This window comes from Pogona vitticeps, chromosome 3 (assembly GCF_051106095.1).
Source record: "Pogona vitticeps strain Pit_001003342236 chromosome 3, PviZW2.1, whole genome shotgun sequence".
Taxonomy (NCBI): Eukaryota; Metazoa; Chordata; class Lepidosauria; order Squamata; family Agamidae; genus Pogona; species Pogona vitticeps.
The window spans coordinates 81,696,918-81,709,912 of record NC_135785.1 but is presented as its reverse complement, the minus strand read 5'-3'; the positions used below and the strand labels follow the sequence as shown (position 1 = coordinate 81,709,912).

The following is a 12,995-nucleotide window of genomic DNA, read 5'->3' as shown; positions in this document are numbered from 1 at the left end:
ATCTTGTTTTGCAAATTAAAATTCTGACTACAAATAGGCACAAAGATATGGATAAAGTGAACTCTTCTCCCAGCCAATATAATATGATAGAAGAAAAGTATCTGTAGTAATCTTTATATACAGGCCATTATAAACATGTCTGTCAGAGAAGGATGTATTTTACTCTCTAATTAAGACGATCCACTACATTTATAAGTGTGTATTTGGTAAAGTTGGACTATAGTTAAAATGCACAATATGCACAATGTGGGACAATCATATGCACAGAACAACCTCTTTGTAATAGCAGCACTCACAACCAAAAAGAAGTAGTACAGCGGAGTCTCAACTTGTGGTCGGCTTCACTTATGTACTTTTCGACCTACGTACTTCTCCGGCCGCAAATTTTCACTTCGACTTGCGGCTGGAGAATCGACCTACGGACCAGAAGGGGGAGGCAGGGAAAGCTTGGCGCTTTCCCCGCCTCCCCCTTCCAGTCCGTAGGCCGTAGGTCGTAACTCCAGATGCTTTCCAGGGCTTCTCTGGCATCATGGGAGGCATCGCGGAGGTCCCCTCCACTGCCGACAGTGCTTCGGAGCCATTATCGGCGGCGGAGGGGGACCTCCGAGATGCCTCCCATGGCGTCGGAGAAGCCCTGGAAGACATCTTGAGGTCCCCCACCGCCACCGCCGGGAGCCGAGCCGCACTGGGTGATCCCGGCCATGCTTGGACTCCTGGACTGTCCAGGAGTCCGAGCATGGCTGTGATCGCCCGGCGCGGTGCGGCTCCCAGCAGCGTCGTCATCCGCGGACCTCCAGATGCCTTTTCCGCCACCATGGGAGGCCTCTTGGAGGTCCCCACCACCACCGATAGTGCTTCGGAAGCGCTATCATCGGCGGCAGGTCGGACCTCCAAGAGGCCTCCCATGACGGCGGAGAAGGTATCCGGAGGTCCCCCGCCGCGCCCCTGCCGGCTTTCTGAGCTGCTTTCCCCCACCCCCGTCTGCTGGCTTTCGGCTCCCCAAACCTCACAACTCCCTTCTCCATCCCTGTCTCCCATTCCTGGTGCCCTCTGCCTTCTGTCCCTCTGGGGACAGAAGGCAGGGGGCATCAGGGGTGGGAGACAGAGGGCAGCGAAGGGGGTTGTGAAGCCCAGGAAGCCAAAATCCACTCCGTGCCCTCAGCCGGCTTTCTGAGCTGTCTCCCCCCCCCCCCGCTGGCTTTCTGCTTCCCGAACTTCACAACTCCCTTCTCAGTCCCTGTCTCTCATCCCTGGTGCCCTCTGCCTTCTCTCCCCGTGGGGACAGAAGGCAGGGGGCACCAGGGACGGGAGACAGAGGGCAGTGGCGGGGGTTTTAAAGCTTGAAAAGCTGAAAGCCGGCAGTGGGGGTGGTGCAGCTCAGAAAGCCGGCAGCGGGCGCAGAGTGGATTTCGGCTTCCCAGGCTTCCAAAACTGCACCTGCTGCCCTCTGTCTCCGTTGCCCTCTGCCTTCTGCCCACACAGGGACAGAAGGCAGAGGGCACCAGGGAGGGGAGACAGAGGGCAGCGGGTGCAGTTTTGGAAGCCCGGGATTTTTTTTTCTTTGGCTCGAATGGATTAAATGCTTTTCAATGCATTCCTATGGGAAATGGATCCTCGACCTACAGACTTTTCGACCTGCGGCCACTGTTCCAATAGGGATTAATTCCGTAAGTCGGATCCACTGTATATCTGAAGACTTTGGTCTGCACAGAAGGACATTCCTTATGCTCCCATGCTGGCCACAATCCAAAACATTTGTCAGTAGAATTAGGACTTTCTTTCCCTGCTCTGGCACTAAACATTTGGCATTCAAAGGTGCATGGGGGCTTCCTTTCTCATTCTGAGTAGAATATATTGGTGTCACATCTTTGAATGCTGGTCTCTATTATTGGCTGAAGATTGACTATACAGTGATGCCTCGCTTAGTGACATTAATCCGTTCCGGAAAAAACGTTGCTAAGCGAAATCATCGCTAAGCGACATTAAAAAGCCCATAGAAACGCATTAAAACGTGATTAATGCGTTCCTATGGGCTTAAAACTCACCTTTAAGTGAAAATCCTCCATAGCGCCGCCATTTTCGCTGCCTCTTAAACGAGGAAAAACAGCGGGTGGCCATTTTGTTTCCCCGGTGGCCATTTTGAAACCGCCAATCAGCTGTTTAAAAAGGGCCGCTTTGTCATGATCGCTTCCCTGTGATCATCGCAAAGCGAAAAAACCCATAGGGACTATCGCAAAAACTCCGTCGCTAAGCAATTTCATTGCTCAATGGAGCGATCGCTATGCGAGGCACCACTGTATTCAAGAATCATAATGAATAAATACAGACCATATCCTGTAAAAGCCTCTTAGGGCAAGGGATTGCAGACAAGGGCAGCTTGTTTTCTAACTCAAAAATGAAGCAGCAGTTGCCACTGTGGACAAAATCCTGTCCTTTCCTATTGTTTACACAACAAACTGTTGTTCAACCAGCTGAACAAACTCCCAACCTTCCAAAAGGAGATATTTCTAGACACCTCCTTGTGCAAGCTCACAAACTCTCCAAGTACTTGTGCAACAGATCTGCATGAGCAAAAGGAGCAAACAGGTTTAATTTATCCAGAACTTCTGAATCAATACAGATAGACTTAGAATTGAGTTTGCTGATGTAGTTGTAAAATGCTTTTCGCATCCAATGAGAAAGACTGCATCAGGCACCAATGATATGCTTTTATAGAAAATGACAGCTCAGTTAATGTCACGGAGAACTAACATACCCTTTAAAAGCTAGCACTGTGTCCTTGAATTAAAAAGCACATTACTGAAGAATTGATCCAAGTACTGTTAAGGTCTACAAGCTAAATCAAGAGAATGTGAGACGCTGATAAAATCATAATGTTGAAAAGTAAAATCAATACAGCTTCTTCTATAAAATGCAGGACATCTGACTGGTAATGCCAAGGGTTAATGGTGAAGGAAATTTAAAAATTTTAAATTTACCCAACAGACCCCAAAAGTAAATTCCCTGATGGTTGCTGTTGTTCAGTCGTTAAGTTGTGTCCGACTCTTCGTGACCCCATGGACCAGAGCACGCCAGGCCCTCCCGTCTTCCACTGCCTCCTGAAGTTGGCTCAAATTCATGTTGGTAGCTTCAGTGACACTGTCCAACCATCTCGTCCTCTGTCGTCCCCTTCTCCTCTTGCCTTCACACTTTCCCAACATCAGGGGATTTTCCAGGGAGTCTTCTCATGAGATGGCCAAAGTATTAGAGCCTCAGCTTCAGGATCTGTCCTTCCAGTGAGCACTCAGGGTTGATTTCTTTCAAAATGGATAGCTTTTTCTCTTTGCAGTCCAGGGGACTTTCAATAGTCTCCTCCAACATCACAATTCAAACATGTAAATTCTTCGGCGGTCAGTCTTCTTTGTTGGCAAGGTGATGTCTGTTCTTTAAGATGCTGTCTAGGTTTGTCATCACTTTCCTCCCAATAAGCAGGTGTCTTTTAATTTCGTGGCTGCAGTGATCATGGAGCCCAAAAAAGTAAAATCTGTCACTGCCCCTTGACTTCCCCTTCTATTTGCCAGGAGGTGATGGGACCAGTGGCCATGATCTTAGTTTTTTTGATGTTGAGCTTCAGATCATTTTTGCGCTCTCCTCTTTCATCCTCATTAAGAGGTTTTTAATTCCTCCTCACTTTCTGCCATCAGAGTGGTATCATCCGCATATCTGAGGTTGTTGATATTTCTTCCATCAATATTAATTCCGGCTTGGGATTCTTCCAGTCCTGCCTTTTGCATGATGTAGTGGTGCCTCGCATAACAAGCGCACCGTTTAACGATGAATCCGCATACCGATGCGGATTTTGCGATCGCTAATACGATCGCATACCAATGTTTCTTCGCACAGCGAGGGGGAACAGCTGTTCGGCGGTGGCCGGAACACACAAAATGGCCACCGGAACCACCCAAAATGGCCGCCGGAACCACCCAAAATGGCCGCCGGAACACCCAAAATGGCCGCCGGAACATGGGGAAACATCGCAGAATGGTGAGTTTTGGGGCCATTTGGAACGCATTAAACGATGTTTAATGCGTTCCAATGGGTTTTTTGATCCGTATAGCGATGTTTCCCCATAGCGAAGGATAATCTGTTCCGGATTACAGTGGTGCCCTCGCTATGTGGGGCACCACTGTATTCTGCATATAAGTTAAATAAGCAGGGAGAGAATATACAGCCTTGTCGTGCTCCTTTCCCAATTTTGAACCAATCAGTTGCTCCATATCCAATTCTAACTGTTGTTTTCTGTCCTACATATAGATTTCTCAGGAGACAGATTAAGGTGGTCAGGCACTCCCATTTCTTTAAGGACTTGCCATAGTTTGTTGTGATCGACACAATCAATGATACTGGACTACAATTTCTACCACCCACAGAACTGGTCGCACTAGCTGGGAATGATGGTAGTGGAGGGCCAACATAATATAGAGGCTAAGTTTGAAAACTACTTGCTTATATCCATGGATGCAAAGGAACCTCTTTCAAAGACTTGCACTTCCTGTAGTGCTCTGATCAGTGATATGAATTAACGCCATATCTGTTTCTGGGGATGAACAGTGCCAGTTGAAATGCCACCTTCAATAACAAACATTAATACTGTTATCCATATGGCCATCACAAGCAATTTTTCATCTGCTCACCTCAAGACAAGAGGTTAACCCTTTCACTGATTCACTCACCAGTTCATTAGCCTGATCTATTGTGAACACACTGCAGTTTACTCTGCTGGCAATGTCAATGTTTGCATCACTAAATGAGGAGATGAGTTGTTTACATTCATTTTGCATTCGGGTGAAGGGGACAGCAATTTCATCATAATAAAGATGCTCAGAAAGGACATCAAGCAAGCGTGACTGGACTGCAGGAGCCCCCACTTTATTTTCCTGAAAACAAATACAGAATTTAGTTATTATTTAACTGTCAACCGGGCCATTTTATTGTTACAAAGTCTATGGAAGAAATCATAATTACTTCCAATAAGTAAAGCTGATTTCATCATGATATAATAATCCACGATCCTTTGTATGTTTATTCAGAAGTTAAATTCCCCTTTGAAACACAGGGCTTATTCCTAGGGAATTATACACAGTGGATTGCAGCGTTGTTGTACTAATGGATTAAAATCCAAATTCCCACCACTGTGGATCCCAGAAAGGTCAGCCTGTGTGGCCTTGTGCAAGCTGCACAGTGCCAGGACTGCCCTGAGAAGAAGGGAATGGTAAACCACTTCTGAGTCCTTGCTACCTAAGAAACCCTTAGGATCACCCTTACTCAGAATTTACTTCACATTGTGAACCGATTACTGCTTTGCATTCGGTCCCAATATTTTTGTATACTCCTGTATATTTATATATTTTGATGTTTTCTTTGTGGCTGGTCTTTTGACCGTTATAAAGTTATATCTATCTACTTCACATTATTATCATCACCATCACCATCACCATCACAATCATCATTATCATCATCATCATCATCACACAGAATGACAGGGAAAAGATCCAAGCTCTCAATTAGTTCTGTGTACCTGGCACAACTTCAGCCATTCACTCTCAAATTCCCATAAAGTTTTGAAAGAACTGCATACAGTGTATGAAATTATTTACACACAAAATGAGTCTCACTATATGCACGTCTGAAAGTATTTTTTTCAGTCTTCAACTGTACACGCCGAGTACTGCACAACAGTCCTATCAGATATTTTCAGTTTGAAAATTGGCACTGGGGATTATCAGCTATCAGCAACATAATGAAAAATGTAATTTGCTACACACTTATAACCCAGTAAAGGTAGAAACGGTCAAAGCGTGAAAATAATATGATTGTAAAAGCAGGAAGCATCCTACCTTCTGCAAGGCAGCCCACTCGCAGATTACTAATGCGACACTAAACCTCTGCAAAGCTGACTTGGAATTCAAGTGGAAAAGCAATAACTGGGCTAGCGATTCAGCTGGCTTTATTTCTTGGGAAATGGCATTAACACTCGGGTCACAAATACAGCAGCAGAGGGCTCCAAGCAATCTGGAAGAACAATCAATTTTGCATTAGTTACATTTCAGGTAACACAGCATTCTGTGCAATCTAACTTGAGCTGCACAGTATCTTGTCTTCAAAGACATTTTAAGATTTTCAATAACAAACTGACTTTGCTGCCATCATCCTGGCTCTCATAACAACATAATCTCTGGTTACAGGATCTTCAGCAATGCTTTCGGCACCACCAATGTATTCTTGTATCACTTCTTTTGTCTGGTTCTGACCTTGCCGCACCTTGCCACCTGTCTTTTCCTGTGGGCAGAAAAAAATAAGACACCCTTTAGGCAGATGCACCATTTGCTTTCAAAAACAGTTCTTTCACTCTTAATGCTGTATTGCAAACATCAGGAAAGTTCATGGCTATCACAGACTGCTCCTGCAGAGGAATGCAGTACCTACCATACTTCTGAACTCAAATAGGATTCATAAAATAACACCAGCTCTAGAAATCAACTAAATGCCCCCCACAGAGATTTCCCCACCCCCAAACACTGCTTTAATGTTCTCAATGTGTCAGCTCTTGCTACAAGTTGAAAGTATTAGTTAGCAGGCATTTAATGTGCCTAGCAAACAAGGCAGAGAAATAATGACAAGATACATAGTATCAGAAGATGAGCAGAGTATCAATTTGTCCCTCTATTTCCAGAATAGAAACAGACACAGACTAGGGCAGTACTGTACAGTGGTGCCTCAACTTACAAAAATTGGTTCCGGAAGATGGGTGTAAGTTGAAATGGTCATAAGTCAAAGCACCATGTCCTACTGAAATGCAATTAATCCGTTCCGGCCGAAGGAAAAAAAATCACACACACACACACAAATCAGTGCAAGACTCATTGGAAACACGATTAATCCCTTCTGACCAAGGGGGGGGGGAGCAATAAAGCATCCAAGACCCATCGGAAATGTACAGAAAATAAACGGAGCAGATCAGAAATGCACAGAGGACAAAGGGAGCAGTTCAGAAATGCACAGACAACAAAGGAAAAAGCAAGGGAAGTATGCGTTTTTCTCCACTGGAAATGGGGGAAAAAACCCAAAAAACAACCAAACCCCCCAAAGACCCATCACAGCACAGAAACGTAACACCTCCAGCCAAAGGCCACATTGCAAAAACACCCAGAACAGTTTTTATAAAGCAGAAAACAGTACCTTACCTTACCAGGCAGCCTTCTCCGGTTGCACACATTTTAACTGCTGGGGCGAAAAAGCTACAAAGAAGCAGCCTCGTTGCCACCTACAGTTAGAAATTCGAATTTCCTGCCTTTTCCCCTGCCTTTTTCTGTTCATAACTGGAAGCTCCGGCTGCAAGTCGAAGCAAAATTTTGAAGCCAGAGCTGGTCATAACTCAAAATGGTTGTAAGTAGGGACGTTCGTAAGTCGATGCACCACTGTATTTCTGATTTATGCTTCTTTAAGGGGAATGGCACAACTCTTGGCAAGAAACTACTGCTCATTAACATGGTGATGGTAGCATTTCTGCATGTGTGTGCAGGAAGCCAACCAGCACCTTGTCAATGAACAACAATTTGCTGCCAAGAGTACACAATTTCCTTTCCAGGAGCATGTAAAGACAATAGGATTCAGGGTGCAGACCTCTGATCATCCACTTAAGGCACTTATGCAAGGTCTCCAATGGGAAAAGGAGCATTTTCTTCTCTTTTGAAATATGCAAATTCCTTTGACTCAGTTCCCTCTGAGGACCTTCAAGCTTGTAATACCATGTTTCTTTCCCATTGATTCCTTTAATTCCATTATGGGGGGTAAAACTCGGTCTCTTTGCCTTAGACCTAAGCATATACAGTGGGGTCTTGACTTAAGAACGGCTCGAGTTAAGAACATTTTGACTTAAGAACCACTCTCATAGGAAAATATTGACTTGACTTACATACGTAGATTTGAGTTAAGAACTGAAAAAAAACCATGTGGGAGGCAGGGAAAGTGCAAAATTTGAACTTTCAGTTAACTGTTGGCCAGTGAAAAGGGTGCCTGTCTGCTTCCTCACTCCTCCCAGCGTTTAGAGAGTGGATTGGGAGTCTTCAGACTGCCTGGTACTGCCTGGACTGTATTTTCCCTGCCTTCCCTGAACCTTTCTTGACCTAAGAAGAAAAGAAACAAAATATCCCCCTCTAGTGGTCGAAAGCAGAATAGCAGCTTCCCATTAGTTTCTATGGACGGAAAAGAGCAGATACGGATCAAATGGTTTTCAATGCATTCCTATGGGAAATGCAGATTTGACCTGAGAACTTTTTGACTTGAGAACCGCCTTCCAATACGGATTAAGTTCTCAAGTCAAGACCCCACTGTAATGAATTCCTACCCCCAAACAATCAAAGAGATGCATTCCAATGAACTTTGAGAACTCTAATCTACTAACTGCAGCTACATTTGTTTAACCCATTAAGACTCCAAAGAAAATTAGGAAAGCAAACAATATCAAGCGTGACTGTTTCAAAGTCCTAAGTGGAAAAAGCAGTAACACAATCAAAGGTATAAAACAACAAATGCCCTTCTGAAATAGCAAAACCCTCCACTATGCTTATCTGCTCTTCAACAAGCCCACTTGATAAGAAATGAGATCTTTCATTGTTCATGGAGGGGAGACTGTATTACGATAGCTAAGCTAGTTTGTAAAAAAAAAAATCAAACTGATTTGGGGCACAGTCTCTGTTCTTTAGTTTTGAAGGGTATTTGTAAGACCTCCTTTTGTTTCTCTTCTCTTCTTTTTCCTTCCTGGGAACACTGGACACTTGATTGGTAAACAGCAGTATGCAATGCTGGGATGTTGTTGTTGTTTAGTCATTAAGTCATGTCTGACTCTTCGTGACCAGAGCACGCCAGTCCCTCCTCTCTTCCACTGCCTCCCGGAGTTTGGTCAAATTCATGTGGGTTGCTTCGATGACACTGTCCAACCATCTCGTCCTCTGTCGTTTCCTTCTCCTCTTGCCTTCACACTTTCCCAACATCAGGGTCTTTTCCAGGGAGTCTTCTCTGGCATACCATTTCCAATTTATCTTCAGAGCTGCTTGGTTCATTTCTTTCCACATAAAAAGCGGTTTCCTTTGCACAGTTTCTTTTGTCCTCTCCAGCACTTCTCTCTTCCTGAAACTGAACTATGGCAGCTTCTATCCCAAGCCTCCATCCCTTGGTCACAAATTATATTCCTTCCAAAAGTGTGTCAACCATCTTCTATGTCAATTTTAAGAGGCGGCAGTTTTAAGAAAACAAAAACGTTGACTTGTAAATTATTTAACTGGCTGGAGAGCTGAATGCACAGGGCCATTTCAAATCTCCCCTTTTCTCCAATTTGCAACTCTGCCTGCAACTGGCTGTATTCTCTCACACTTCCTTTTTCCATAAAAAGAAAAAAAAGATTAAATCCCTTAATTTGGTTCCCTGGTGACTGATTAAGTAAGGTATGAAATAAATCAGAAACCAACAATCGAGTTAACTTGGGTCGTAAAGAGAACTGCTGAAGGGAAGTGGGAATACCAGGATGGATTTGTTCGGAGAATCGAAAAAAACTGCTTCTCCTAGCTTTTTAGTTCTATTAAACAGGGTGTGCTCGGCTGTGGAACACCCTACCAACAGAAATTCGGCTGGCACCCTCGCTGGGTGTTTTTAAAAGCCAGCTAAAGACTTGGCTATTCAAGCAGGCCTTCCCTCCAGCCAATTAAGTCTTTCTTATTTTTCTCCCCTTTTATGCCATCCCATCTTGGTAATCTTCTTCAAATTAATTGTTCAATTGTAATTGTAATTTTATAATTTTATATATTTTATATTTTATACTGTTCTTTTTTATCTATGTAAGCCGCCCTGAGTAGACATGGTCTAGAGGGGTGGGGTAAAAATCCAATAAATAAATATTACTGAAACAGATCTGGAACATGACTGGCCTGGGGCATGCAAAGAAATAGAGGTAGTGCTTAATTTTCAGAAGACAGACCTACAAACAAGGGATGCAGGCTTATGGGGAATCACGTCAACTGTGTTATTATCCTTCATCTTTCATTCTCTGGGAAGAGCAGAGGGATCACTTGTTGGGTAAAAGGGGATGGGATGCTGCACATATTCAGAGGCACTTTTATGATTTTTCAGGCTATTAGAAACAATTTTTCTCCACCAAGCTTATGTATAATTTATCAGTCTCTGCTCAAAACTGCTGGCTGTCTACAATATACAAGCACAGATGTTGACCACTCTTCTGTTAAGCAGGATCGAACAGAGAAAATGAAGGCAATGAGAGAATGAAGGCCGACCTTCCAAAGGTAAGGCATAATATCTGGCAGTACAGTTGTATACAGCCTAACAATGGTGTTGCAAGGTTAATAGTAAGCCTGGAAGCTACGGCATTGGTGTCCTTACTGAATTTCAATATAATTTAGTCATTTAATATTTCTTATAAGTGGTTATATTTTTATAAGTGGTTTTTAAATAAAAGAGAAGATAACCACCAAAACTATATTGCTCACTGTAAATCAAATGGTGCACATCACAGTGGTGAACTGCTAGTCAAGTCATGTGACTCAGCAGGCAATAAGAAACAGAAGACTTGAAATCTTAACAAGCGGTAGTTTTCAGCTGCAATTTATTCTGTTTGACTTGTGTTGGTATATAAGTAATAATATTCTGATCTATGCTTCTATATTTAAGTATCAACACTAGTGAAGCCATTTTTCCAACACTGGGTTTTCAAACAGCAGCTCATTGTCAAGGAAAGAATCAATATATGTTACTAGACAAATGACAACATAAAGAACATGTGACCCTTTCAGAATCATGATGCAATATTATGATCTTGAATCTCTTAAACTAGAAAAGAGCCTGTCAAAATGTTACATATAATTAATCTTAAGCAGTATATTGTGGTTAAAAATGGAAATACATTCCCATTTAAATCTCTTTGCTGACCTTTGCTCTGGCTTTCACTTCCAGCAACATATTCAAATCAATAGGCAAGTGAGAAGGCTGCATCATTAAGCAAAGCCAAGCTCCCATCCATGGACATGCAGCTGCTACCACATATGGTAGGGTAGCCTTGCTTATCAATTCAAGCCACACCTATGAAGGGAGAAAAATAAGACATTCATATACAACCTGAAGTTACTTGATTATTTCCAGAATTATTCAATTCACAAGCTGTCCACAAACCTTGTAGAACACTGTTTCATTTCTATAGAATAGCATGTTACCGATCAAACCTAAAAATGCTAGCTAGCACTAAAGCTGAAACCTAAGCTGCCATAACAACGCCAGACCACCATTACATAAATAAGCCACGGCAAGTTTATGTTATAAAGTGACAACATACCTTTTGTATTAGTTCCAGAATTTCTTGATTACTTTCCAAAATACAGAACTGGAAAATATGTCTTAACATGTCTTGCAAAATAGGCGTAAGCCAGGCTGCAGAACTCTGAATATAGCCAATAGAGAAACAAAAAAGTAGATGATCTTTAAAGTGTAAGTTGGGAAAAATAACAAAATTCTACTAGTCACTGGCACTACCAAGGCTTTGAGCTGCTTCCCACTTCTAGAAGTGGCGCTCTCACAACATTTCTTCACATTTCCATTTATCTCCCCTCCCCACGGGCACTTTTCCCTACTGCTCTCCTCTACCTCATCTTGTGCTCTTTAGGCTTTTTTCCTCCCTTCCATAGGCACACTTATTTTCTCTGCTTCCTTCCTGCTTTCCATACTCCTCTTGCCCCACACCCTTTCTCAGATATATTCTTCCCTTCTTCATTCTGCCTTTACCATTTATTTCCCTTCTATGCTTGGACTCCTCTGTTCTTTGACACTCATGCTCCTTCCACTAACAAAAGGTACTGCTACCTCTCCTTTCTTCACTTTTCATTCTTACATCTTTTAGAAAAGGCTCAGTGCACTGCAGAGGAAGCTGCAGCTTCACTCAGAACTCTGATTCCCCTACACCTCTGCAGAAATAAAATACACCCACTTCTTTTTTCTATCATAATTAGCTTTTAGATAACTAGCTCTCACCTGATCTTGAGTAGACAACAGGGTAAAGAGAGTTTCTAATGCAGCTTTTCGAACAGAAGATATTGTGTGATGTAGGAATGGCCACACACGTGGTACCAGAACTGTGAGTGATTGCTGAATACTAAAGCAGACAGAAAATAAAGATTACTCAAATTCCACTTTTAAATTCATGTTCATGATTTAAAATAAAAATACTATTTTGTTATAATTTTACTGATAAGCAGAAAGCACTGTACAGAGATTATAATATTCAAAAAATATGAATGTAAAGACACATGACACAGTGAACCGAGAAAACTGATTCTCCAAGAATTCAAGCAAGGTTTTTTACAACCTTACTAACAGTGTTGATCCTCTAATCATCATCATCATGATGTACCATCAAGTCAACTCTGACTTATGGCGACCTTATTCAGGGTCTTCTAGGTAGACAATATTCAGAAGTGGTTTACCATTCTCTTCTTCTGGGTCTGTGCAGCTTGCCCAAGGCCACACAGGCTGGCTATACTCATAGGAGGCACTGCAGGGAATCGAAGTCAACCTCTGGCTTCATTAATTACATCCTATTCTTCACATGCATCTGTTATCTTCTCCCTAAACAGAGGTGGTGGTTAACCCTCTCAGAAAGTAACACATTAAACATGCTCTTCCAAAGTACTGGGGTCTAAATGTCACCGTATAAACAGAGAAACAGCATTTAATAGCTCAGTAGAGAACTCAATGAGTTAGAATACTTGGTTCTAGAGAAAAACACATGTGTTTGATTCCCTACCATGCCTCCTGGAAGAACAGCCAGTCTGTGTAGTCTTGGGCAAGCTGCAGAGTCCTAAGGCTCTGCAGAAGAGGGAATTGGTAAATCACTTCTGAGTACTTAAACTAGGAGACCTTGGAAAGGATCTCTATAACTTCAAACTGATGGCACAAAA

The 12,995-nt window shown here is 42.8% G+C and overlaps 1 protein-coding gene across 1 annotated transcript in view; it reads right to left on the bottom strand.

Annotated features, from left to right (window-relative positions):
* The window catches only part of BTAF1 (B-TFIID TATA-box binding protein associated factor 1), a 68,113-nt gene that overhangs the window by 31,926 nt on the left and 23,192 nt on the right, over nt 1–12,995 (bottom strand). Inside the window, exons 14-19 of the mRNA XM_078391314.1 lie at nt 12,070–12,190; nt 11,378–11,482; nt 10,978–11,127; nt 6,176–6,318; nt 5,877–6,051; nt 4,713–4,916 (exon numbers count right to left, since the gene is read on the bottom strand). Of these exons, the coding sequence (XP_078247440.1) occupies nt 4,713–4,916; nt 5,877–6,051; nt 6,176–6,318; nt 10,978–11,127; nt 11,378–11,482; nt 12,070–12,190 (898 nt within the window). The remainder of the gene's footprint in view (nt 1–4,712; nt 4,917–5,876; nt 6,052–6,175; nt 6,319–10,977; nt 11,128–11,377; nt 11,483–12,069; nt 12,191–12,995) is intronic.